Source organism: Morchella sextelata (assembly GCF_020137385.1).
Source record: "Morchella sextelata strain SCLS chromosome Unknown scls_2, whole genome shotgun sequence".
NCBI lineage: Eukaryota > Fungi > Ascomycota > Pezizomycetes > Pezizales > Morchellaceae > Morchella > Morchella sextelata.
The window spans coordinates 2,357,742-2,384,139 of NW_025408617.1; the positions used below are offsets into that span (position 1 = coordinate 2,357,742).

Genomic DNA, 26,398 nt, shown 5'->3' on the forward strand with positions numbered 1-26,398 from the left:
CCTCCAGTTACCTTTTTATAAACTTTATCTTTAGTATTATAGTTTTAGACGTTTTAATTTACATCTTCTGTCTCCATCATAAACAAGTTGTGTTGATCATTCGGGTATTTCCCTATTTAAGCATCCAACCGCAATTGATCTAAAAAAAGACTGGGTTAATATTCTGCGCTGTATAGTTTTCATTGCTGGTTAGGGGATACAAACCTAATAATTCATCAATTTGGCCCAGCAAAGAATCGTACATCAAACCTGCCTCGGTATTGAGATTCTTGCCTTCATCAGCCAATTCTCCTGGCTGGGGCTTCTCCTGTCTATTTTCGGGATTTATTTCGCGATTCATATTCTCTTTATCTTTTGCGTCGTCATTTAGACCTCGACTTTCTGCCCCGTCCGTTCTTTTACTCTCCTCGCCCTCCCAAACTTCTCCACCCTCTGCATCCTCTTCATACATCTGCATGTCCTCCATACGCATGCGGAAACGTTCATTAAGATAATATCGAATATCATCGACAAGCTCAATCGTATCAGTTTCCTGCCGATTTTCGATTCTTTCCGCACTCTACGAAACATTAGCCCCATCCCTCCGTCACCTATCTCCAGACGCCCTACCTCTTGGATCAGATCCGCAAAGTTCTTGTCGTCAATAAAGAACTCCAATCTCTCTGCGATATATTTCGCACCAAACTCCTCGAGCCTATGGATCCTGGTCAACCAGCCCGCGCGAATAACATCATAGATACTGTACGGCAAGTCGTCCGTGTGACCTGCAGTACTGATAACCTGGGCGCAGCGAGTTTTCAATCGGTCAATGAACAGCTGGTCCGCGGCGAAGAGAGCATCGAGAGCTATGTCTAGTGGTATTTCTACTTTTTCGGAGTAGAAAAACGCCAATACAAGCTCAAGAACAGCGGGGGACATGTCCAGCGGGATGACCTGTAGCGGCTCATCGTCGCGGCTTTTTTGGCCTTCACGGAAAGGGGAGCTGAACATGATTGTGAAGAATTCAGAACGCAAGATTGCTTTGTGGACTAGGTAGATGACGGAACGCTTTAGGATGCGAGGGGCATCAGCATTGGCTTCATCTTCTTCGTTTTCGGAGCTCTCAAACTCGTCTGCCTGAAGCAAGATATCTGCAAACATCTCGTTATGTTTATCCACGCGGACATCCCCTGGTTTCTCTCCGGGGCCCAGCTCGATCTTTTGTCCAATGACAAACTTTTTAAACCATTCATCAAGGTTATCCTGCGCCTGCTTTACACTCTCACTTCTTTTCTGTCGTCGGACTCGTGGATCACCCGCAACAAGAACCAATTCCCACATCTCTGGAATTTCCAGGTGCCGACTGAGCTTCTCGACCCCTAGTAGCACATCTTGCGGCGCTGACTCCATTACTTCACCGAGATACATGTATCGCACTGCGATATCAAATGCGCGTGCATCAAACGAGTTCGCCAACCTGATCTTAGTCTGCTGTTGTAGCTTTCGTTGGAAATAGGGAGAGCGGGCGGCCAGCAGGAATTTGTGCAACTTGAACTCTTTGATTACTGCCGAAGAACTTGATGTCGCGAGGATTGTCACATCCGTTACGTCGATTTCAGGCCGATAGAGCAGTGAAGTTATTCCTGCCGCCCATGGCTGGGCAGGGTCAAGGCTTTTCGAGTACTAAACGGCATAAGTTTCCTAAGCACCCAAAAATGGGAGTGCAGACATACATCGTATTGTAACAATAAGTTTCGGATGCGATCATTTAATGCGTTATAGAGAATCCTTTCACCTTGAAACGTATCTCGCTCACATATAGCTCCACTTTCAAGTAACAGTTGCGCAACCTCGTAGTGGCCGCATAGACTAGCCTTGTCCAAAAACACATCTTCAGTCAGCCATTGGTTTGGTAGCTTCCAACCCAAATAGGTCTTAAGGAGATTACCAAAGTGAGCGGTAAGTAATCATAAGCATCGACTGCATTCAAATTGACATTACCGAATGCGATGATGGACTGGACTGTCTTGACATCCCCGCGTCTACACGCCTCGCATCTATTACAATGGTTTAATATCTTCCCAAGAGACTTTGCCGCCACCAATTATAGCTATGGGAAGACTTACAATTGCTGAAAAGTCTCACTTTCATCAAGTGGATTCTCTTGGGGGCCACCGTGTTCCTCCGCGCGTTCGTGGGCAAGCTGAGCAATTAATGCTGTCTTTGAGGGATTCGCAACTTCGTCTATTGTAACCATTTTTGCTTGCCTAGAGTGTGTATTTGCTAGGAATTAAGCTTAGTTAAGTATAAATTCTCTATTTCCACGTTCGTGTAAATAGATTTATAATCTCTCGGCCTTTCTGCGGAGTTTAGGAAAAGCGATGAAATGTGACAGCCTGTAAATCCCGAACAACCTAAAAGCTTAGATGGCTGAAACAACCCGAAACCACAAAACCAAATAACTCCAGAGCAATTGAGGCGAGGATTGATGATGGTACAAGAGTAGGCAACTGTTAATGTACTAATGCCGCCACCGTTTGGGGGTGCGGACTTATCTTATCGCAGTGTTGTTACCCGGAATTAACCTCATAGCTCCTGCTTCTTGCGCTACTGAACACTGAGTGATTTCTGATGACTTAATTTCTCATAGACGAAATTAATTCTTGATGATATATATAGACCTAGTTGTTGCCCACGGTCGGTCGACCGGAGATCGAGAGGAAATGGCCGTATCGGGCTACCGCCACCCTGATCGAGGGTAACACCAGGGATGATATGGTAGAACTACAAGACGACAACATATGGTCTCAAGCTGCTTATAAAAGTACCGGCAAGAGCAGTCGTCTCGGTGGAACGGCTCTTGGACCGAAAGTTATAACCTAACGAGCATAATAACGGGAGAGGCCAGCTTCGTATGCATTTTCACCAAAAGATTAACGTCACCGTCGATATCCCCGAAAGGCTATTCCTCCGTTCAGCAGAGTTTTGGCGGGCGAAGGAGCTAGCTGGGAGGTCCGTTTGATGGAGTCCTATATACGTGTATGTATAGGACGGATATCAATTTCAGCTAAGCCTAGCTAGGGCTATTAAGAATCGCGGTAACCCTGGATATGTACATGAACTTTGCCCAGAAAGCTTAAAGGCATACTCTAGGGCGATTGGAAATGTGTATCCAGAATGTTCAGTAAAGTCGTCGGGAAAGCCGTTTTTTGAGCTTGGATTTACGTGGGTAATGTCAATATTTTGGTAGAGGGAAAGTCGTTTTAAGGGAAATTGGACGACTTTACAGACGATTTTTTAATAATTTACAAATGACTTTACCGACGACTTTACTGATGCCTTTACCGGTCACGCTTCTGTCATCCATTTCACATGGGGGGATAAGTTTTCGCAACCGGTGATGCTTCACGTGCACATGATTGACGAAGGCCATCACGAATGAAACGAATCATCACAGAGCGTCCTACTATTATTCCAGGAGTATCAAAGCAGAATAGCCTACATGTATATGCCAAACAATAGATCCATCAAAATTAAATTGTATTTCCCAACTGTTACAAGCCTATTGATACCAGATGCCATTTGATGACCCCACCGAAATATCTTGTTTGAGGACACAACTATCTCGAGATATAGAGAGGGCTTCATCGGAAAACATTGATTTTCCGGCGGAAAACAGGAAACACCGGAAAGCGTCAGTAAAGTCGTATTTTTTTGCATTTAACATGCCTTTAACAGGTAAAGGCATCAGTAAATTATAAAGTCGTCCATAGATCTGTAAAATCGTCGGTAACTAGAGACAGGAATACCTTTAACACAGAGCCGTGCGGTTAATGCATCAAATAATGCCTTTTACACGAACTTTTGTATGGGTAATGTCAAAATTGATGCATTTCCACTCCCCCTAGAGATATGCTTGAAGAGAAGATAGATAAACCGGCAGTGTTACATGTAATGATAGTTGCGAACTAGTAAACGTGACGATAGTACTCTTCATGTTGCCCTCATCAGTGACATTTCTACCTAGACGCATCGTTAAGTTCAAAGATTATATGATCAATCAAATTTTACGAAATACAACTCACCACATGTAATAGTATAAATCACGGGACGAGCCAGTGGCTCGAGATTCCCCTAAAACAAAAGATACATGTATTTGGTCGAATAGTCTAACCGGAGTACATACTTTAAATACCTAAGAAGCTTGAAAATGATGCCGTCTTTGGGCCAAAAAAGCATAGATCGCTTATTAAAGCTTCTATAAAAATCTATTAATCACGTTGTGGCGACTTAACATATCACTAGTACATGTAGTTGAAAACTGAATTCCTTCTCGGTGTTTTGAATGAAAAATATTACTGACACACTGAGATTCTTTGATCTTTGAAACAGGTTACTGGCTATGGATTAAGTAAGTGTCGTAATCTCCTTTGCTCAATCTTGTATATTTTCCATGATTTCACTCATCTTAACCGTATTTTTAGAACGAAAGTCTTGGACGCTGATATGGTATGTAATTGGGTGAACAGCGTAGGCGCCTATTACCGATTTAGCCGAGAGCGGCTACAAGCGCGCACAATAGATCAAATAGATAAAAAAAGGATCAGATAAAGGTGATGTGTCACCACTCGATGCCAAGCCACTAGCGCGCACAAGCTCCCAGCCACCATTTCATCTCCCACCACCTTACATCATCATCGCAACAACACCAACAACACATCATACAACCCCCTCTTCAACAACCTTATCCGCGATATGTCCCCGCACGCGAAACAACTGAGATACTTCAAGAGTCACCCTTTCCCTGAAGACTGGAGTATCTCCGAGTACCTGAACTACCGCCATCGCCCAGTTCCCGCGCCTCGTCGGCTGCTCGACGGATGGAAGAAATCTCTTCTTCTCATCGCCAACTGCACAACACCCTCGTGTTGTTCCCTTGAGCAACGCGAACGGGCCCAGGATCTCCTTAGGCGATACGAGGAAAAGGTATAAACATTCACTTCATCTTTCTGCCCCCTTTGCTACTGTGATGCAACCTCTGGCGCTCCGACCCATCGGCTCGCGCAGCGCCAGATACTATCGCAGGCGGCGCGGATGACCTATAAGCTCGTCCGATGCTTAGCTTGCTAGTTAGTCCTACCAGCGGCAGATGACCCATGAGCTTGTCTGTTGGCTTCGGTGGGGGAGTGGTTGTACATCAGTGGTAAAGAATAGGCCTGGCTAATATGGATTTTTATTCTAGGGCAAGGGGTCAGACCGACAGTATGGGAAGTCCTGGCTGGCACAGAAGACTTCAAAAACCGCTACAGCTCCTCCGCCGATTAATATAGGAGTGATGTATCAGGGGTCGTCGGTTACGGGTTGCCAGACAACAATAAACCATGAACCACCGCCACAAACCACTAACAAGCCCAGCGAAGACACTACGAGCATATATAGTGATAACGATTTAGATACCATAAATGATTCCGATTTAGATTTTAAGGACAGTGAATCCGAAGAAGATGAAGGGGAGGGGACTCCAACTCCCTCAGGGGGCCTAAGCGAGGATCTTTCTCCGGCGCAAATCGCCTTTGCAGATAGGTACAAAGGGATGGACAGGGCGTCACAATGGGTACTCAGGAGTGGGCGCACAGTCGAAAGTATCATCCATAAAGCATGCTTAGCGCTAGATGCCGACTCCTTTGCGAACTCGCTCCTACAATCCTTTGTAATTGATACATCCAATGAAGATACAAAAAAGCTATTTACAGATCCAGAGTGGGAAGAAATACAAAGCCTTATATTACCATTGCCCAAAAGCGACCGTGTACTATTAGATTCGTTGAAAAGATTCTTTAAAGTATGCCATGTTTTACCTTCACCACTTTGGCATGCCCTGACCGTGATCGACTTAGGTTAAATCTACAAGTGATCTCCGGGATATGCTTAGGAAAACAGACTATCTACCGGAAGGCGTAGCATTTGATCAGAATATCCATTTCAACTCCGAGTGGGCAGATGTAGTGATTCGTATGATGTAGGCATTTCCTTTGCTGCATCGTTGTTGCGCACAATTGCCCTGAACTCACGTTTGTCGTGTAGGCTCATCCAATTTGAGGCACCAGGGGAACCTCTCCGTGCAAGCCATTTAGAAGATTGGTACTCCTCTTACCTCTGGTCTCCCATTTTTGACCATTGCTTGCTTGATCTTCCAGGCATGACAGTTGAGCGGTATGTGCTTCTCAGGCCCTCTTCTAGCCACTCATACCTAACCAGCCTCGTGTCCTCCAGTAAAGAATCCACCTGTCGAGCAACCGGAATCCGGAAAAACCGCCTGCGCACAAAAATTGGACGAGGAAACAGGCTCAAGATAGGTCGCCGTCTTGACGCAATCATCAGAACCGTCGAAGATGACCCTTACGAGTACGGCGCCATGGAGGTGGCTCGAACTTTCAATGGCGTCACGTCATCGAAGTGGCTCGGTGACTTTTTCAAGCTCGCAAAGGCTCTCAGGGACATGTTGTTTCGTTTGCATGGGCTGGTTGACCATGACGAGGCCGTCGTGAAAAAGTTACAAGTTGTTGGAGTCTTCAATGCAGGTATGTAGTGAGGGAGGAACTCGTAGAAATCAAGCTATTTATTGACCAGAACAGGCCTCTCTTTCCAGCTCATCCGCATGAGTCACCCGAAGGGGTTCGTATGCCTTTTAAATGCAGAAAAGATGCAACAAGTACCGAATAGCGTACAGGAGTTAGTCAAACTTTTCAAAGTTCTAATGAATGTTGCGTTAATGAAGGTATTCATATAGTTCCTCTCCCCTATGAAATAGTTCAACACTCACATATCAAACCAGCAAATCATCAAGGACTGCAGAGCAGCAGTGGACGAGTACCATAATAAGACCGAGGAGGATGTTTATAACGAACTGTTGGGAGAGACCGAGAGCAGTAAAATGAAACTTGGATGGGCAGCAGACACACCGTGATTTGAACAGGTACCAAAAGAGTTTATCGAAATATCCCAGCCAACTGAAACGATAGCTATAAGTCTCAGCCTACATTCAAGTAATTTGGAAGTGCAATACATCTTATTTCTCGTATATATTCATTATTTCATTGCACCTCGTACCTGGAAGGCCAAATCAATTAAAATGATACCCCTGAGATATTGATAACGCATCAGTGTTACTTAAGCTATAATCGACATTTTTAATGAAAGCTAGATTATTCCCGGCGGTCGTTGGCGCTGATAATGGGGCCCCTAACGTCTCAAGTCAGATTGCGGCCCGGGCGGATAGGATGTCTAGCAAAAGAAATGCCTCTATTTCTTGTAATAACCCAGGACCGAAAATCACATTAAGGACTCATGAGCCCCCTGATAGCTAGCTATTCGGATAGAGTCTGTTATTATTATTTTAGATACGATAACTGTCCATACAATATGCTATACTAAATACCAATCATCTACATCCCCGACTCTTCTTCCACTACTTGTATTTGGGTTTGGTATTGTCTTCAGGAATTCTGCCACCTCTACGTGCTCTTCAAACTTTGCCCGTTGGGCTGGAGTCCACCCTCCTTCGTCCTTGAAAGAAGCATCAGCTCCTCTCCGTATTAATTCCCGGACTACCCCCTCATTCCCACGGGCCGCTGCACTGTGTAACGGCATCTATCTAGAATCGTCTGGAATCGAGAGATCGACCCCGTTACCTATTAATCTTTCAACTTCCTTCGTAAATGGCTAGCTTGAATGCGGTTCGGTTAATATGGCTCGAGGCTAGCTCAATCTCAGAGTTCGGAGAAATAGAGTTTGGTAAGGATTCTTCTGGCTCGTTCCTAGTTGAATTGCGAAGTATGTTGGCGACGAGATTGTGACCAGCTTGTTCCGCGATTTGCATTGGCACAAACTCGTTATTGTTAAACACTGTGGATCAGCGCCTTTCTGTAATAACACACAAACCATTTCCTGTTGCCCTTGAAATGCTGCACTGTATAATGGTGTCCATCCGTTATTACTTTCGAGTGATAAACTAGCATTTCTCCTAAGAAAGAGTTTGGCCACCCTCACATGCCCTCTCTCTGCTGCGCAGTGCAATGGGGTCTTTCCAAGTGTATCATTTGCTGATACACTCGCACTATTTTCAACTAATAGTTTAACCATTCTCTCATCCCCTTCTGCTGCCGCACAATGCAATGGAGTTTGTCCCTGGTTATCGAGTGCGGCCACATCAGAACCCTCTTCAAGCAGTTGTCTTATAACATTCGAGCTGTTGTGTGGTGTAAATGCCGCAAGATGCAGTGATGTCCTCCTATCGGTACTCGTGGCTAGAGAAGATGTGGTAGAAGTGGATGATGCGGGGGTAGAGCAGGGTGTATTTATGACTATATCTTGCTAAAGTTGCCATTCGGCGAGGGGTTCTGGCCGCCCGGCATGGTCTTGAAGTCCTGAAACAGCAGCCTCGAGCAAAGAGAACACGTTCATGACGTTCGTGCTGTGCGTATTCTAGTGGAGTCCATCCATTTAACGTAGTGGCCAATACATCTGCCCCCCTCTACAGTAATGCTCTTACAATATTTTCGTTTCCATTAGATGCAGCGCAATGTAGCAGTGTCCGCAAATCATGATCGGTACTTGAAATGCTAGCACCTTGCATGAGTAATAATTTGACGGCTGCATTGCGACCTTTATCTACGGCGCAGTGTAATGGCGTCCTTCCGATTCTGTCTGTGGCTGATAAAGAAGCACCATTTTCCAGTAGCAGGGCGACCGCCTTTTCGTGTCCTTCAAGTGCACTTTGGTGGAATGCCGTCAAACCACTACCGTCAGATACTGAGAGGTCTGTGCCATTCCTAAGGAGGAGGTTTACAATTTTTTTCATGGCCCTTTTGTGCTGCCCGGTGTAGCGGCGTTCTTCCGTTCTTGTCCGGGTCCGAACTTGCGCCCATCCCAAGTAGCAATAAAACCATATTATGGTGCCCTGCTAAGGCCTCACAGTGCAGTGGTGATGATCCATCTTTGTCTCTAGAATTGACATCATCCCCGGCTTCGATTAATTGCCTGATTACCACACAATGGCCTACGGTGGATGCTACATGCAATGGAGTCTGTCCCCTTGGATAAGCTTTGTAAAGAGGCAATTCGTTTGCATAAAATGCCTGTAAATAGGAAGAGATGTTCCTCGATCTATTGAGAAATCTGAGGAGAACATTTCTTGTCAAGCTCTCCTCGCGGGAGTTGAGATGATACGATAAATGATGTGCTGCATACTGTAGGAGCGGGTGTGATTTTAGGCGTGATCTCCAAAGGTCACGAGATGTGCAAGGACCTTCAGTAAAGACATTAAATGAGAGATATGTCGCGCAAGTTACAGCAATTCGCAGTTTTGCATCTTTAAGAAAGTTGGAATTTTGTCCTGGTTGAGTACATTACATACATACCTACTACATATCCTTTCGTCTGAATTGAAAGTTCAATTCGTCTAAGCTTCAAGTACTATGTAGTAGGTACAATAAAAGCCATACAACTACATGTATGAATACGAACTTGCCCAAAATCAAGTGGTGGTAACCCCGAGATAAACTACAATATGTATGCTTTACCATCCATAAGAGGAAGATGAGCGTTAACGATTGGTGCTTGGCATTACAGAGCGGGGTAGAATAGACGGCGACCCCAATTGCGGCACCTATGTGAGAATATAGTCTTCGTTTCTTGCTTTCCCAATAGGTCACCGCTATCAGCAAGTTTCTTCGCAAACAGTGATTGATTGATGAATTGAGTGGATGAAGTGGTTCTTCGCCCTTGAAGAAACAGAAAGCTGCCAATGTATGACTGATACTTCTTAGTGGGTGAGTGTATACCAATTCTGCTTTGCGCACTGTCTGACTGCTCACTAAGGCGTCCGAACCAATGCAAAGTAAGCCTTGGTGCAGACGTCAATGCAAATGTTTCCCCGGAATTCGATTCGCTAGCTAGTATGACATACCCACGCCATCGATATATACCATCATGAATTTTGAGGCTGGCGGATCAAGAAAAGAAGGATGGCAGATAAGGCAGTGTACCTACATAGGCACTTGCCCAATGGACCAATTAAAGCCAATTCGCGCAACACATACATTGGTAATTTTCATCGTAATGTGCATGTGTGAGATCTAAAAACATGTTGGGTCCTAGATCGTGACATGCACAAACCGCCGGAAAGCGACCGATCCGGGAGACAATCATACGCTATCACTCGATCTATAGAAGCGCAAGATTAGCCAGCTTCATCTTAAGGGGGCAGCGAATTAGCTGTAAGGATCGCCTCATACCAGTTAATATTGGTTCTAGAAGCGTGCATATTGTTCAATACTGACGAAGAATTTTTAGAAGTAAAGATCTGATTCCCGAAAACCAAAGTGCTATACAATTAAGCGTTCCTCAACTCCCAGTACCCCAGAAAAGAAATTATATAGCGCCTTCCATGCAAAACCCTGACAAAGAGTAGTAAATCATAGGCGGTCACTCGATGGCCTTTCCCCCAAATCACACCCTCCTTTTACATACTGAAAGCCTCAGCATGGAACCAAATACCCTGGGCCCCGGTTCCTTTGTGCACAGCCCTCTCATCACTCAATTCGACAACTGCCATCCGACTCGAATCGATCAGCCCCGCGGGTCCACATACCACTACAGCCGTCTCCCCGAGTGCTCTCTCCAGCTCTTTCTGAACAATAGACCTAACTGCTGGACGCCCAGCCATGATATGAACCTCATCTGGTAGGCATAAAGTAGTCGCCGACGAGTTCCTGTTGATGTCCTTTCGCCCTTCCTCTTCCTTGGGTCCGCAGCAGCAGCACTTTGCTTTGGGTTTTTCAGCGTCAGACACAATAGCGTCTTCGTCTTCGAGTGTTTCCTGACAGCAGCACACATCGCCGCCGCAGAGCTCTGTTTCAGAGAGACCAACCACTTCCTTTTCAGACTCTGGCTGGGGCTTTTGCTTCTCTTCGTATTCAGAAGCCTTATCTGTGGTTAAGGATTCGTCGCAGGTGACATATACGCTGGTCTCCAGGGCAAAGTCCTTCATCCCTGTAACACTATTTACTGCATCTGCAAACTCCCTTGTGAACCATCCCACTTGCCCGCGCCCCTTCACGACCCAAACAAATCGTACCTTCCTCGTCACTGTTGGTTGGCGCGCTTGTTTCCGTCGCACCAGATCCCTCATCAAAGGCATGATAAAAGTTGCACCCGTACCACCAGCTAATAGAACTACAGTGTCGAATTGCTCCAGTGGCCGTATGCACCCATATGGTCCATCAACTATGACTGTTTTTGTCGCATCGGACATAGGCGGCAACGTCTCACTCGCGTGCGAGTAAAGCTTTCGAGTCGCTCCCTCTTGAGCCCTTATAATAAATTCTAACGAATTGTCCGAGGGGAGACTAGTGATCGTAAAGGGATGGGACTGCAGAGGGATGATGGAATGGCAAGACAGAAATGCATGTTGCCCCGGACTCCACCTAAATGGCGGATTGGTGATAGTTACTTTCGTCGTATGCTCTGATAGCGGGTGAAAAGTCGCTTTACATGAAAGAAGCTGACTTGGCTTTCCATGGAATAAACCAAGGTTGTTATACACCATGAAAACCAATCTAATCAAACGATCTAGGAAGAATATCCCGACCGGTACCCATACGTACTGATGTGCCTTTGTGGGCGTGTGCAGCATAACCATAGTAACAAACCCAACCGCACTCACTATGTGCTGTATAATAAAGAACTCATACCTCCATCCCCTTATCGGTGCGAAGCTTGAGAGAACAATCCACAACAGCACACACCATGCCCCCAGGCCTCTTCTTGATATCAGGTCGATCTCGAACTTCCTTTCGATGTAGCCGTATTGGTTCCACGTGCGTAGGAAGTTACCTAAATGGACCGATGCTGTGAGAAACATGGTCCGTGCTACCCAGCGATGAATCCAATTTAGTCGTTCATAAGAGACTCCAGTGGCATATCCAAGTATACTGCGCTTGCCGGCGAGAAGGAAGATTAAGGGAAGCTGAGTAAGTGTTATCCAACCTGCCCGTACTCCCATGGGTTCCCAGTGCCGTCTGTTGGTAGGTTGGAAGCCATACGATGCTAACGAAAGCAGCAATGCAAGATTGGCTGCAATCAACAATATTTTTCCGAATTGCGGGAGTGTCGCCAGTCGTGGATAGCGCTTTTGCAGCGAAGGTATAAATGGCGCGGTGTAGTATGTTGCTTCCCGGGTTATTGCAGTGGCCGTAGAATACCAACGCAGTAACAGGTTCTTAGGACGAGCTGGGTCTAGGAGGGCTTTTGAGGCGGCGGAAAGCCTAGGTGGGTGGTTAATGAATAAGCTATATGGGGCTAAAGAGAATGGGAAGTACCTTTGATGGCATAGCAGTCTGTCGGCGACGTGGATGGCTGAAGCGAATGCTATGGCTCCGCCGACAAACATCCAATACACTTTGGCCATGTACGGGTCTGTAGGGAGATCATGGCCGGCGTGGGACATGCTTTCTGAGGGTGAGCTTCAGATAGAGAACGCTAGAAAAGGGCAATAATGAAGGCGAAAGGAGTAGTCTCTTCAGAGGCGAAACGACTGCATGCAAATGATAAGTAAGAATAAATTCCGATTCAAAGTTCGATGGACATAAGTGATAGTAGGTAGCAGACAGATACTCTCAGTCGAGAGCCAATATTGTTACTCAAGATCCAATAATCTGCAGCAAAAGAAACAGGCTCACAATTGAGAGGGTTACTCGTAAGCCAGTCAAGACAGTCTTCCTGCATTTCCCAGCCCCAGTCAGTCCATAGCTGTACTTTATTCACCTAATCCATTCCAATACATCGTCCTTGCCTGAAGTTTTCCTTCTTTCCCATGTGGGGTGGGTTTTTGGCGTATCCCACTTCCCCGTTCTGTCGCCAACCTGCTCAGAGCGCCAACCCATTTTGGGCCGAAACATGCTCACCCACAAGCCAGGGTACCTCCCACCCATCACCAGGATTGAGCTCAAACTCCCGCACCGCATCCAAACTACATACAAAGTGCGGAACAGGAACCAGGAAATTCAAAATAAACATCGCGTTGAGCCAGAACTTCAAGTTCTTGATCCCACATGGCACAGATCTCGGCTTGAGCCATGGCGAGAAAGAAGCGAAGATGAGATCTCCATTAGTCTATCATGTAGGTAGCAGCTATGTATGTACCTACATGTTTAAGGAGTGCAAATCTCAAATCTTGGCGCTTGTCTAAACCTAGAGATGTAGCACCTGTTGGCGTCACAGAAAATCATTCGATCATATCCCTACCCGCGGCGCAGCTATGTGATATATAATATTACTGTATCGGAACTTTACGGTATGGATCGAGATTTATGATCGTAGAATCGGTGATTGGGCCTTGAAACCAGCAAACAGTCGTCTAAACGAACTAAAAAATCTTCTCGGCAAAAAAGGCAACAATTTTAAGACGTGGGCTGTAGAAACAGCCAAGAAACAGAGGTCTCAACTCTAGATACTTTTGTCCAAAGTACGTATACCTGTTCGTCAACTGGCAGTATTTGTCGAGTGATTTCCAATGTGGTATGCCGAATGCAGTTGCTTGAATTGCTTTATCAAGTCTCACCCTAAATCACACATAGAGCTGAAATTTGATATACATGTAAAGGCGTGTCATCCGGCGCCACTAAATACCGTGGCCTGATAGAAAGTACATACATACATCTTTTAGAACCAGATATGGCATACAATAACTTCCATGAATCCAGCCTCCTCTTCTGTTACATCTCTCGTCTCCAGGTTGAGTGGGTTCATCGATCTCGGTATCATGAACCACTCCACGAGTCCACCAAGTTTGAAGACATTGGGAGTGTAGTTTGACATTCAGCCTTGGCGTGGCCCTGCGCAATCAATCTCTACATCTCTAGACCGCCAAGGTGCAGATTCCAAATGTGTGAGACGAGACGTGCCGCCGCCAAGCAAACGGTGGTTTTGTGACAATGTCGAATCCGGGGTAGACCTCCGTGGTTTCAAAGTGCGAAGAGACTCGACTTAGGAGAGAAAAACAACGAGCTTCTAGGCATTAAGAATGAGAAATAACGGAAGGGAGGAAGGGAAGAAAGGAATGAAGAAAGGGAAGCGAGGATGTTGCCCCAGGCTACTAAATAACGGACCCTTTGCACTTGCAGCTTAAGGCAGTGATCAACCAACATAATCCTCTCAAACTGGCGCACTAGCCAGCCCCGCCGCAGCCAAGTCAAGTAAGAGGGTTCTAATATCAGATATTACCATCGGCGCCCTAAACAAAAACACCTTCACCCCTCACTCACGCGCGCTCCTCGTTTTTCTCTATTCCAAATTTTGCCCTTGGTCCCTTGCATTCAATCAATCCAACCGACAGGACATCATTGACACTTCTCTCAAACACTCCTTCCTTTCTTCCACCGTTTTAGGACTGCATATCAGGGACAATCTCTGTGTCTTGGAATTTAAGCTTATTTTAATTTAAGGTGTGTGTGTTTTTTAAAGTCATCTTCATACTTTATATTTTGGCCAGCTCCTTCAGTCTGTCCATTAGTCTTGCTGTGCAAACTCGATTCTTTTTGCTGTAAAACTAATAAATATAACAAAAATGCCTAGTCTCTATCCCCGTCACGATTCACACGACTCAATGGCCGCCGACTTTACCCTTCACTCCGACACCTCGTCGTCCTCCTCCTCATCCCACGCTGGTATGGACATGTCCTCTAGCGACAGCACCATGAGCATGAGCATGGCCAGTATGACCTTCCACACCTCCATCTCGGACGCCCTCTACTCTACCGCCTGGACTCCCAAGACGCAAGGCCAATACGCTGGCACCATAATTTTCCTCATCTTTCTCGCCTTCTTTTACCGCTTTCTGGTCGCCTACCGTAGCGTGTTAGAGCACCGGTGGGGAAAGTTGGATTCAGAGAGGAAGGTGCTGGTTGCTGTATCGTCGTCACAATCTCAGGATAGTGGCATAGGAAACCCTAAAGAGAATGTGGTAGTGGCGGAGAAGAATGAGAAGGGTTTGTGGGCGGCGAAACCATGGAGGTGGAGTGTCGACCTGCCGCGCTCGGGATTGGCGGTGCTGGTCTCTGGAGTTGGATACTTACTGTGAGTATTCCGTATATATCCATGTCTGCTTCCGGCCTGTTGTGAGACGAGACTGACTCTGGTAGAATGTTGGCGGTAATGACCTTCAATGTAGGATATTTTATGGCTGTTCTCGGTGGGATATTCGCGGGTGAACTGGCATGGGGCCGCTGGATCAAGAGTGGGGACCATTAGAGCGATGGAATTTACTACTGATTACTATAGATGCAGGAATTAATGCTTGCCTCCCTTTTGTCTTGTATTTTTTTTGTGACTATGTACTGTTTGGGAGGGGTTCTGGGTGTTTCTGGGCTTTGGTTTTTGTTTGAAATGTAGTTTTCAACCATGGCTGTAAATGATCGCACTGCAAGTTTAGCTACTAAACAAAAAAGACTTCGCAATTTTGATATACCCCATCAAGCAAAAGCTCCATACGTCTGAAAAGCAGTATACATGCACGTAGAAGCAAAACCATGTAGCTATTGGATCCCGAAGCATCACCAGGACCAGACAGCTACACAGGTCCCTAACTGCCTTGGCGCATATCCAACCGGGTGTTTTTGACAATCTTGGCAACCGGCACCCGGTAGGATACTTTCCACGACCACCTCTTCAATATCGGGAAGGAGACACGATCGAGGGTGAGGTTTATGAGTTGTTCACAGACACTGACACTGAATTGAAGGATACCACGGCCGGGTGAGCGCACAATTAACTTGTCCCCCACAAAGATCACAAGGCCTGGCCAATTTCACAGCTGGGGATCAAAAGGCAAGCTACATATATATTCCAGGTCACGCACAAAGTATTTTCTTTTCCCGAAGCACTTGAATAAGTTATGATTCCCAATTATTTGTTGTATTTACCCCCAAATACAAAGCCCATATGTCCCGAATTAAAGAGAAAGAAAAAAAAAGAAGAAAGACCCATCGTTGATAGCATATTCCACATCATGCCATTACGTAGCTATACATAAAGAAAAGAAAAAAGGTTATTCCCAGGCTACAAAGCCAACGCAGCCAACAGACCCGCAAACAGCACGCTACCGCCGGCCGCAAGCTTCGCCGCCGCAGCACTAGAGCTCTGGGCAGCGTTGGGGGAAGAAGAAGTGGAGCTGGTGGAGGTAGATGTCGATGTCGAGGTGCCGGTAGTGGTAGAAGCAGAGGCGGTCGAGGAGGAAGCAATAGCTTCGGCGCTGACGCCGGTCCCGTTCACGCAGTCTTGTGTCAACATTACTGGGTCCTTGGTGAAGGTGATATCCGCGCACTAGATCCGATTGAAGTCAGTTACCAAAACATCACGCATGGAGAAGAGAGGGTAAGACAAACATTGTATAGCCCTCCACCCGTATGGCCTGCCTGCACGACCTGGATAGTGGCATTGACACCGTCGGCCACGCCCGGGGTCCCGTCCGGAATACTCAAGGTGTTCCAGCAAAAGGTGCCTAGTCCAATTTGCATGAAGACGTTCTCGAGGGTGATGTTGAAGTCATTCGCGGAGGGATCGTTACCAATGGCGAGATAGACGGCGGTCTTGGCTTCGTCGTGGCCGGCTTCAAATTTGAGGGTGCCGCCAGTAATGCCCCAGAGGGAGCGCTCGGAGGAGGGCGTGTTGAGGCCACCGCAGGGGCTTTCGGCTTGTGTCTCGTCGGAGTCGCCGCGGGAGGTGGGGTAGGTGAGGGAGAAGTGGGCGTTAACGGCCGCCGCAGCGAGGGAGAGGAGGGCAAGAGAGTACTTCATGTTTTATATTTGGGGTATCACGGATTGAACTTGATACGGGGGGATGATTGAGAAGGATGAGGAGGATGAGTGGAAATGTGGGTGGAAGAGAAGGGTGAATCTATTTTATAGGATAGCTAATAGTATATAAAGACCTCCAGCCAGCCTTCATGAGCGGGTTTCCACCTAACTAATGGGTGAGGTTCAAATGAGCCTAACGTTAACCATAAACCAACCCTGGGGCCCTCCCAGGGTTCAGTGATCAGGACCTTCCCTTCCCTGACAGAGTAAAAGCACCTCTAGCCAAACAGAGCCCACGAACTACAATCGCAAAGGAGACAGGCAGCTCCCTTTCATTTTATCTTCTGAAGATCACTCGCCATCGGTGTTTTAGAAGTCTTGTTCGGAAGAGCCCGAATCCTGGGGAACAGCACAAAAAAAAAAAACCCATTGCACGATCTCTCCTCTCCCCCGTTCTTTATCTTTCGCAGGCGGGATCCAAAAGCTGGAGAGTGCATTTTTCTTTTCTTTCATTCTTTTCGGCCGGAAGCAAAAAAGAAAAGAAAAACTGGCTCACTCGCTCACCTAGCTTTGGTGGGGTTGGTTGATTAGTAGACGTTCTTAGTGGCGGGCGAGCGAGTGAGATCCCGCATGAGGAAATCTGCGCAAACCACCTCACGCGCCAAGATTAAGGTTTGGGCTAACTATGGCTGGCTCGGCCACTTCCGAACTGAGTCTATGCCGGATGGGGAAGAGCGAGTTAAGCTTACTCAACCGAAAAGGTAAAAGGTACCTACTGAGCTAAGGTAAGGTACTGCAGGGTGCTGCTCTCCACCCCAATTCCGAGTTCGAGATATCAATCAATGTCTTGATGGCAGATGAACTTCTGCACTGCGGACTGTCAGACAGATTTACTCTGCTTATTCCGATAGAGTTCTCTGCTTGTCTCGGGGAGAAAATAAGCTTTCGTTTAACGAAGTGCAGATCGCCCGCGCGCATGAGACCGGCCAGGCTAGATGCAGTTGTTATTCGATATCAATTACTTGACTACATCGTGATCGTGAATTGAAGGAGTGATGTATTTCCTGAAACATTACTCATTGAAGTCCGCGTAAGGCTGAGTAGGTCCCGTACGAAATCGGATTGACGTAAGTAATTTACAAACTATCCTCAGCCCCCGGTGCCAACATAGGTATATGATCCATCCTACCCTCTGCTTTCAGTCCCGCAAAAACAGACCCGGCCCACAACGGCGCGGCGGCGGTATGATCAGATCCAATGAACCCAACTGCATATGAAGATGGGCTTGCCAGAACTGGCAAACGAACTCTGTTAGACCCAGACTAATGGCGGGGTGGCTTAAGACTAGCGGCCCGGGCCGGGCGGGCGGTATTGACAAGTGAGCTGGGGCGTTCCTGAGCGATTCACCCCACCCCGAGTGATCTTTACCGATGAATGACTTGAGAGATTGAACCGAAGATGAAGAAAGCAGGTAGGAACAAGCTCCTCTTATAGCGGAATTAGGAGCAAGAACAAGTGTTCTGTATAAGTGGTTTAAAACACCATCGGAGCCGTAAAAGACAACTGGCAACAATAGAAATGCCGGAATACCATGGCCATAGCACTACGTATTCCGGTTACTTGTCGACAAGTAATGGGCGCCGAATGACCAGTGTGGTCCGTGAGGTGGAGATACGATGCCGCCTCGAGGCAGCCACCCACAAGGTCGATCAAACCCGATAAAACATACCTTCACGTCTAGAGGCGGCTTGCGGTTTCCACATATAGAGGAAGGAGTAATTACTGAGAATAGTTATCGGCTCAATTAAGTAAATACATTATCTCTTTGATTGAATTCATATACCATCCAAGGTATTGAAAGCGCAACTTCAAGCCGATTCCTCAATTGATTAACTTCCTCTATCTGAATCGTTAGCACATACAGCTACCCCAGGCGTTTTTTTGCGGATCCAACAATCATATCCTTAACACTAGTAAAACTTTCAAAACGGTTGTCAAATTAATACTTCGATCACGCAAGGCACGAGTCGAGTTGGCGGGTCTTCCTGGGAAATCTCGACTTCGCATCGGGGTTAATCGTGTACGACGGTGCTCGGAATGGATCTAGAGATGATAATATGGTGAACCGGTCTATCTTCCTTGGACCGGGGCGTGCTGGGCTCGATCCACCTTGGGGGGAGACTTGCGGCTATGCTTGATCGATGCATAGAGTTGGTTAAAGCTCCGCTGCAAGTATGGACTAGGTGCTCTCAAAATGGTGTCCGGTGACTCCGGTCCCGTAGACGTAGCTATGCAGAATGTACATGTACGCTGGCGCATTTGGGGGGCCGTGCCTGTGGTGTCTGTCAATAAACCGTGACTAAGTGCACATTTGTGACTTCGCTGCGACTAGCCACCAGTCTTTTGCATGGTTGTGTAAGTAGATAAGTACACGCCCTCTCGCCGCTCATCATTCAATAGAGAATTGCTAAAACGTCAATAGCCCAGAAATTTGGCAATGAGGAGTCCCTTTCCCTAACAAGATTGTTTTCTTCATTTTCTTCATCCTTCAGTCGTTAACATCTCAACTGCAGTTACCAATGAGTCCAAGATATGGAAGGCGGTTGAGTTCTCATCCTATCGCCCTGTTCGTCCTCTTTGTTCCTAGTGAGTGATGGCGTTCCGACGGAGCACAGATCTTCCCCCTCCATGGAAGGTACAACCCCCGGTATCAAGAGTTAATGTGCTGGTTGACTGATTTTTGCTTAGGGTTGATGGATGGGCGCAGTGCGGTTCACGGATTCGCGTGCTTGAGAATATCCGAGTGCTCCTCAATGGCGTAGATGCTTTACAGTCGGGTACAAACGCTCGATCGAGTATACAATACGAGAAGCTCCATAGACGTTCGTCAACAGTGAGAACACATAGCCAGAGTGAAAAACGGGACCGAAAACCAAACCCGCGATATTGGTGGTCTCATCTAGCAAGGTCTAGTGTGGATCATGGTGCGAGTGATATCCTGTGACGCTAATTGCAACTCACCATGCTCTCTTGCAAAACTCTATCACAACCCCTACCTAAACTTGGTCATCTCATATAGATTAGGGTATGCCCTACGTGCCGGGCAGAAAAAAGGGCATAGCATCTTTAACAGGCACGGCTACACTCCCCCAACTCCCTCCACATCCTCAACCCACCTTCATTACCAAATCACCATGACTGTAGTAGTAGTTCTCATGGCTGCAGCTGGGCGTCTCATCTCTTGCTCAGAGTGGTTTGTACAGAGTGCATAAAGTGCGCCGTGCGCCGCTCCGTTCTGGTCAAGCCACTCTGAGTACGAAACAAGCTATGTAGTCACCCCCTCCGATCCAGGGTCCCTATATCCTCTTAGGTTCAGCAATCATAAGCGACCGTGGGGTTTAAAGTAAACGACTGTGGAGTTTAGAGTAAACCACATTGGAGTTTAGAGTAAACCACCGTGGAGTTTAAATTAAACCACTGTGGGGTTTACCTAAACCCCATGGCGCAACCGCGGCCAATGCAAGTAAACCCCACAGTGGTTTACTTTAAACCACATTTTTTTGTACCTCAGGGTCTTTGCTTGTCTGTACTCCTCAATGTCAACCACATTTCGTTTTGGAAGATCTTTCGGGCAGAGTCCCCATGAACCGAGAGATCGACTTGGAAGGTTACTCATCCTCGATTAAAACCGTCAAAGGAATGGTTTTCTGTATACGGAATATATTTCCCGGAAATATTATGTAGCTTATGGATTGAGTCACGAAATCTCACTCGTTAGCTAGATAGAATACCATGGCTCTGCCAAGCATTTATATACCACGGCTGAAACTAACCGCAACCTCCAAAATATATGCATGATCCATAAGCTTACACAGCTTCGCAATTAGGTACAAACACCAGAACATTCCTTGGGAATCTTCTATGCACTCGCGTCGACACCCAGGTAATAACACCTGATTATATATTAGTGATGTTTCCGACCGTAGCTTATATATTTTCATTTTTTTTTTTTTTTGCATGCTTCAATTATATTATCAGTGGAAACGTTCGAAATATCCGCTTTCTTGGCTACATATTTTTGTTTAAAACGATGGCTGCTGACCAAGGACTACATGTAGCTACACCTTTATTTATGTAACCAGGATAAGATATAGCCTTGATGAAGCAAAGGCAGCTCGAGGCATTTATTACCTTTGCCCGCATATATCAGCCTCGTGGACCACACTAACGGAGTTGTGCGGACTATCTCGGTGCGCGCCCCTCAAAACGAATATGAGTCATGTGACTTGGGTTTAACAGTGGCGGCCTTGTCTGTGAGACTAATTTAATCTGCCCTGTTCTTCCTGGAGGCCCTTAAGTTGCCTTGAGGCGGTATCCTATCTCAAGAACTATGATAGCCTGTGCTTTAAAGGCGGTGACTCTTCCGAGACGGTGACGTAATTAAAATCACCGTCACGAAGCAAAGTCACACCAAAAAACGCCGAAATCACCCTTTCTGAATAGCTTTAGAGCCCGCAATTTCAAGATATAACTTGACAGTCTTGAATTCCAAAAATAATTGTTGTAGCGTTGGTGAATTAATGAAAGCTGTCAAGACCCAGAATTTGTATAAAGCCTTGGCAAAATCGGCCCAAGCCTCAAAATCTGTAGATACTTCAAAGCCCACATATCTACATGTACTTGGTAAATCAAATTATCTCTCAGAATGTATGTTCTTGTATCGTTTATATATCTTCTTATCCTGAAAGTTTTATAGTTTTTAGAGAATAATTGAAGATTAGAGAACCGGCCAACCCTGGTGTGTTTTGCCGGCGCGAAGACGTACTCCAAGAACTATATTAGTTTGGTATCAAGATCTGATTTTTATTACTGGCAGTGATTCCCGCAATCCAAGCCATACTGAGCTCTCTCATTTAACTCAAATCCGCATGAATAGCGCACAATGCAATATTGGTCTTCCAAGCCTGGTACTTTCTTTGGGGAACAATGTTTTTCAATTTCTGAAATAAACAAAAGAAAGACTCCTATCTCTGGGGGATATTTTAGCGAACGCTGAGTTTTGAGACTTCCAGGACTGGAATTTTCTTATCTAGTCTGCCGGTCTATGTTTAAAATTAGGAGCAGGGAAAATGGGTGACCAAGGAAAACGAAAGAACGACTGAACTAGTCCTTATCCCAAACCGGATATACCACTCGACTCTCATGCCAACAATCATGCATGATAAACGGCACTCCCGATGACTCCTGAATCGTTGGGCTCGGGCTCGTAACTGTCCAAATAAGACCTCTACCGCCAAAGCGCGAAGCATTTATGTTTTCACTTTCTGAGTTAGCGAATGAATATCTAATAAATTGAGCTCTTTGACTTACAAGTTTGCAATGCTAATATTCGCATCGATTACTTCAATCCCTGACTAAAATGGCCGAAAGGTGATCCAGCCACACCACATGAGTGTACGCAGGGATCCGGAGGATGGATGACAACATGCAGCTGACCAATGTTGTAATTCGTGATAATTGTAGTTACACCTAGTTGAGGGGAGGCAGATTTGTTGAGGGTGTATCCTGCTTCCATGGCTTTTATCATGTTGAGAAATTCATCGTGTTTTTCTTTTTTTTTCTAACAGCATAGTTAGTTTTCATGAGTTGTATCGATAGATCAACGGGGGGTTAATTATATTACCATCAACTCCCAAGGCCGGAACTTCGTGTGAGTACTACCCAAGAGACTTAAGAAATCGGCAATAGCAGAAACCATGGAACACGTGAGTGAAACAATGGATATAATCATAGAGGATTTGTCTGAGGAGCGGGATGGCATCGAGAGTTTGAGTGTTTGGATATATCGAATATTAATTACTGAAAGGGGTTGATTCATCAAGAAGGACTGGGGGGTGAGAGTTACTTATAGTTCTCTTTAAGTGCAAAAAATAGCCACCGTTGATAAAATGTATTTGGTCTTGGTCTTCGGGGAATACTTTACCGCCCGAGCGGGTATTTTTATAAGCCCTCATATAAACCTTAGTACACCATAGGATTATAAGAGCCTTATTCACTATAATAAGTGTGATTTAAGCGTGTTTTAAGTATTAAGTAAGCCTTAAAACTGCCTTAAAAAAGAGCTTATATACCAAAGAGGTCCTTATAAACCTATGGTCTGTATAAGGGTTAAATAAGGTTATATATGTGGGCTAAGCCCTCTAGGGGATTCTGCGAACTTGGACTTTCGATAGCTGGCTCAAGTCATTCACCAGTGGACTGCAGCCTCATGTAATGACGGCAGGTGATCTAGCCCTGTCACAACGGTCTAGGCTAGATAGAGAGGCCTAGGGCGGGTGCGGGTATCTCTATCAAATGTTTACTCCAACGGGTACAACATTCAGCGCACAACTACAGTCGTTCTCGGCTAATGGCGAATGGACAGAAGGCATCACCAGCTATATAAGAGAACGAGCCACATGCGTGGGAATAAATAATATGTAAAGACCTGGATTACAATCATACTATTTACATGCGGATAACTCCTGTTCAGGAGGTATTCGGGCTATCAAGGAGCTTAATATTGGTTGATACGAAAAAATAACGAAAGATACATGTATATACATGTAGTAGCCTTGGAGAAAAGATCGTACCAGTACTCTAAAGCGTCCTTATAAGCTGTCCGTTTTAAGCCTGGCTCGGAGCGCGCTCCGGGTCATCCTTATATATACATCATGTATATACAAGTATGCAGAGATCTGAGATTCCCAAACTCCTCTTTCAATAGTATCAGTACTGACATCAACCCTAAAATTACTTATTAGTAGAAACCTCGGTTTTGCACGTATATAGCTCGTTAGGACGCTTTTTAAAAAATTTACCCCACAGTGAAATAATGGCGGAATTTGATTTTTTTTATATATACACATAATCCCGACAGTTCATGCGGTGGCTTAAGGTGCCAACCTCGTTGGTAAAGGCCAGATTGTTGGTGCCCCATTATTAGACTTGTGCGTGTATGGCGGGTATACCGGACAGGATCCTTTGTCCACAAACTAAATAGTACATGTAGTTCTTCTGATTAGATAGTTTTGGCCACTCTCAACTTCGAAAATCCGGGGGAAGCCGACCATCAAGGACTTACTATTTGAACTACATACGTAATCCGAGAAATTTGACGTACAAGTATCACAGCAAGCTGCGATCGAGGGTTAGGCGTCTTTATGCAATATATTCGCACTGCAACTGTTCGGCACCCCCATACACAGGTCTAGACTCTTTTTAGAGAAGAGTTTGTATGGACTATGTCTCTTCATGAACTAGGTATGTATGTAGTTCAATAGTGAATAAGTGTTTGCCGGCCGATCAAACTGATTTTAATTAATCGGCCAATTGACTTGAAGTCTTGGAATCAAATTTTTTTTTGTGTTACTATGAATGGAGCTCTGTTACTGGCCGTTCAACAGGTAAGTCTTATGCGAGGCAGATTTGACTGCCCCGCTACCCGCTGGACTGGATACTCCCCTGCATGCGAATTGGACAAATTTGTGTTGAGCCTCAAACCCCCATGGTCTAGTACATGAACGTAACTTCATGTCGTCTCTATGTACCATGGCATGAGTGAGATCGAGAGTACAACTTTCCAGTCTAGGCCAACCCCTCAGTAAATACTAAATTTTCTCACATGTCAATTATTACCTCCGTTAAGCATGATTGAGTCTGGTTTAAGATATCAGTTAGACGCTTCAAGCCACCCATTCATTAGAACATACCGTCCCTTCAATCGAGGCTACTACATGTAGATACCCCGCAGTATTCGCTCCGTGATCTTGTCGTCAACTACCGTATAATCTGAGTGCTCATATGTATAATTAAGCAGAAAGATATTCTAATTCAACCAGAAAATACAAGTGACGAGTACAGAGATTATTTGTACGGAGTAGCGCCGTTCTGCCATATATACAAATATATAACCCTTAATGTTTTATAATTAAGCATGTTCATATTTCGTTCTTTCTACCACACACGAGTAGGAAGTTAGGAGGTTGGGCCAACCAGAGGAACTCACCAGACGTAAATTCTGTAAGGTAGAGTACCCATTTTGATCGGGGCTACAGCAATGCATGAAATAACCCTGTATCGTGGATTCGGCCTTGGGAGTTGAGGCAAACTGAAAGAGTTTTTCAGCCTTGTCTTGGAACAGTCAATGACTAACTAATCAGCCAATTGATGCAAGTTATTTGACATGAAGAATCTGAAAGCCTTATTCTGGTGGGGTAAGCTGTGATACCTGCTCTTTCTCGGTAGCCGCATATACGTTAATGAGTGTATGACCTTCGGTAAGGGCAATTTAAAGCGCCCATCTTGCATACACTCTGCACTTTTAAGCATATCTTCCCTAGAGTCAAAGGTTGAGATGTGGATTTTGGAGTGGCTATACATGTATATATTTCCTTTTCCCTCCCTTTTTGTCGCAGAATGTGTCATAATCATCGATTTGAACATATATGGTCACTCGGCCTAGTACGTATACCTGCAAGGCCGTCCGTCTGGATGTCCATCTACTCCAACTGATTAGAGCTGAACTATATACGTGTCATAGTTCCTCCCCATTCGAACGATTAACGTGAAATAACCTTGCAAACACACACCGTTAAAAGGCGATAAGTGAGATCATTACACGTTCGCCTAACAACCGTAAGCTGGTTGATCCGCTCTAGCTCTAACGATATTTATCACATAATAGGTGTGGCATAGGCATATACGATACCAAATCCCCACAATGACTGGCTTAGTATTGAATTTCGCAACAGTTATGAAGGCGAAGATAAAGGCGACAGTCTACCACTTACTGGCTGGCTCTGACGGGTCTGCTGAGCTAGAAGCCGAGAACTCTATGTTCCCGAACCGCTGTCAGAGGTTGAAGCCGTATTCCCATGAGTTAGATTTGCTCTCAAGCTTCAGGATGGGCGGATGCACTTATTTATCTATATCTCACGTGCCCAAAGTAAACGCTATGCATGATGGATTTGGAACCATGGAAATAAAAACTCTTGGGGTGTGCGATCTGGTATCTAGCAGGCCGGCCGGGGTACTGCACTCATAATATTCCAGTGCTCGCAGTCGACAAAACTCATACCCGATTCACGGGCTCGGGATAAGAAACGACTAATATTCTTATCACCTGAGGGATTTCGGGTGCTCTACGGATCTATGGCAGTTGGAGCGTCGGAGCTCGTCTTCCTCTTGGCAATTGCAACATGCAGCAGTTCCGGTGAGCGTCGACTCTCGTGATCTCGCGATATATAACGAGAACAAAAACCCAGAAAATAAACCTAGCTACTACGCGAGAGAAGGGATAAAATAAAATTCTGGAATAATTTTCTTTGGCGAGCGTATGGTGCTGTGATATGATTTTTTGCTCATCACCGGCGGGTTGCTGGCGCAGCAATGTCGTCGCCAACGCTTTAACCCTTGACTTGAGTAACCATGGCACAGGATTACCAGGATGATAATTTAAGCAATTACTACCATTCTTAGCACTTGTCTCCCTGAACTGGAAACCTGTCACGTCATGAATGCTCACC

At 45.7% G+C, this 26,398-nt stretch overlaps 6 protein-coding genes across 6 annotated transcripts; 3 read left to right on the forward strand and 3 right to left on the reverse strand.

Annotated features, from left to right (window-relative positions):
- Nucleotides 1-116: 116 nt before the first annotated feature.
- Nucleotides 117-2,236, reverse strand: H6S33_005889 (uncharacterized protein; the record flags this gene model as incomplete). Its single annotated transcript, XM_044837285.1, has 6 exons — nt 117-139; nt 205-559; nt 610-1,662; nt 1,713-1,853; nt 1,928-2,036; nt 2,106-2,236. The coding sequence occupies 6 exons, from the start codon at nt 2,234-2,236 to the stop codon at nt 117-119; spliced, it is 1,812 nt and encodes a 603-aa protein (XP_044699198.1).
- Nucleotides 2,237-4,734: 2,498 nt separating this feature from the next.
- On the forward strand, nt 4,735-6,946 carry H6S33_005890 (uncharacterized protein; the record flags this gene model as incomplete). The annotated part of the gene is made up of 7 exons (XM_044837286.1): nt 4,735-4,965; nt 5,222-5,821; nt 5,877-5,998; nt 6,064-6,192; nt 6,253-6,560; nt 6,615-6,757; nt 6,815-6,946. 7 exons carry the CDS (start codon nt 4,735-4,737, stop codon nt 6,944-6,946), a joined length of 1,665 nt encoding a protein of 554 aa, XP_044699199.1.
- A 3,555-nt stretch (nt 6,947-10,501) lies between these two features.
- Nucleotides 10,502-11,293, reverse strand: H6S33_005891 (uncharacterized protein; the record flags this gene model as incomplete). Its single annotated transcript, XM_044837287.1, has 1 exon — nt 10,502-11,293. One exon carries the CDS (start codon nt 11,291-11,293, stop codon nt 10,502-10,504), a length of 792 nt encoding a protein of 263 aa, XP_044699200.1.
- A 3,312-nt stretch (nt 11,294-14,605) lies between these two features.
- H6S33_005892 (uncharacterized protein) lies at nt 14,606-15,288 on the forward strand (the record flags this gene model as incomplete). Its single annotated transcript, XM_044837288.1, has 2 exons — nt 14,606-15,114; nt 15,180-15,288. 2 exons carry the CDS (start codon nt 14,606-14,608, stop codon nt 15,286-15,288), a joined length of 618 nt encoding a protein of 205 aa, XP_044699201.1.
- An 807-nt stretch (nt 15,289-16,095) lies between these two features.
- Nucleotides 16,096-16,832, reverse strand: H6S33_005893 (uncharacterized protein; the record flags this gene model as incomplete). The annotated part of the gene is made up of 2 exons (XM_044837289.1): nt 16,096-16,359; nt 16,422-16,832. The coding sequence occupies 2 exons, from the start codon at nt 16,830-16,832 to the stop codon at nt 16,096-16,098; spliced, it is 675 nt and encodes a 224-aa protein (XP_044699202.1).
- An 8,761-nt stretch (nt 16,833-25,593) lies between these two features.
- On the forward strand, nt 25,594-26,105 carry H6S33_005894 (uncharacterized protein; the record flags this gene model as incomplete). The annotated part of the gene is made up of 2 exons (XM_044837290.1): nt 25,594-25,869; nt 25,926-26,105. 2 exons carry the CDS (start codon nt 25,594-25,596, stop codon nt 26,103-26,105), a joined length of 456 nt encoding a protein of 151 aa, XP_044699203.1.
- Between the last annotated feature and the right edge of the window lie 293 nt (nt 26,106-26,398).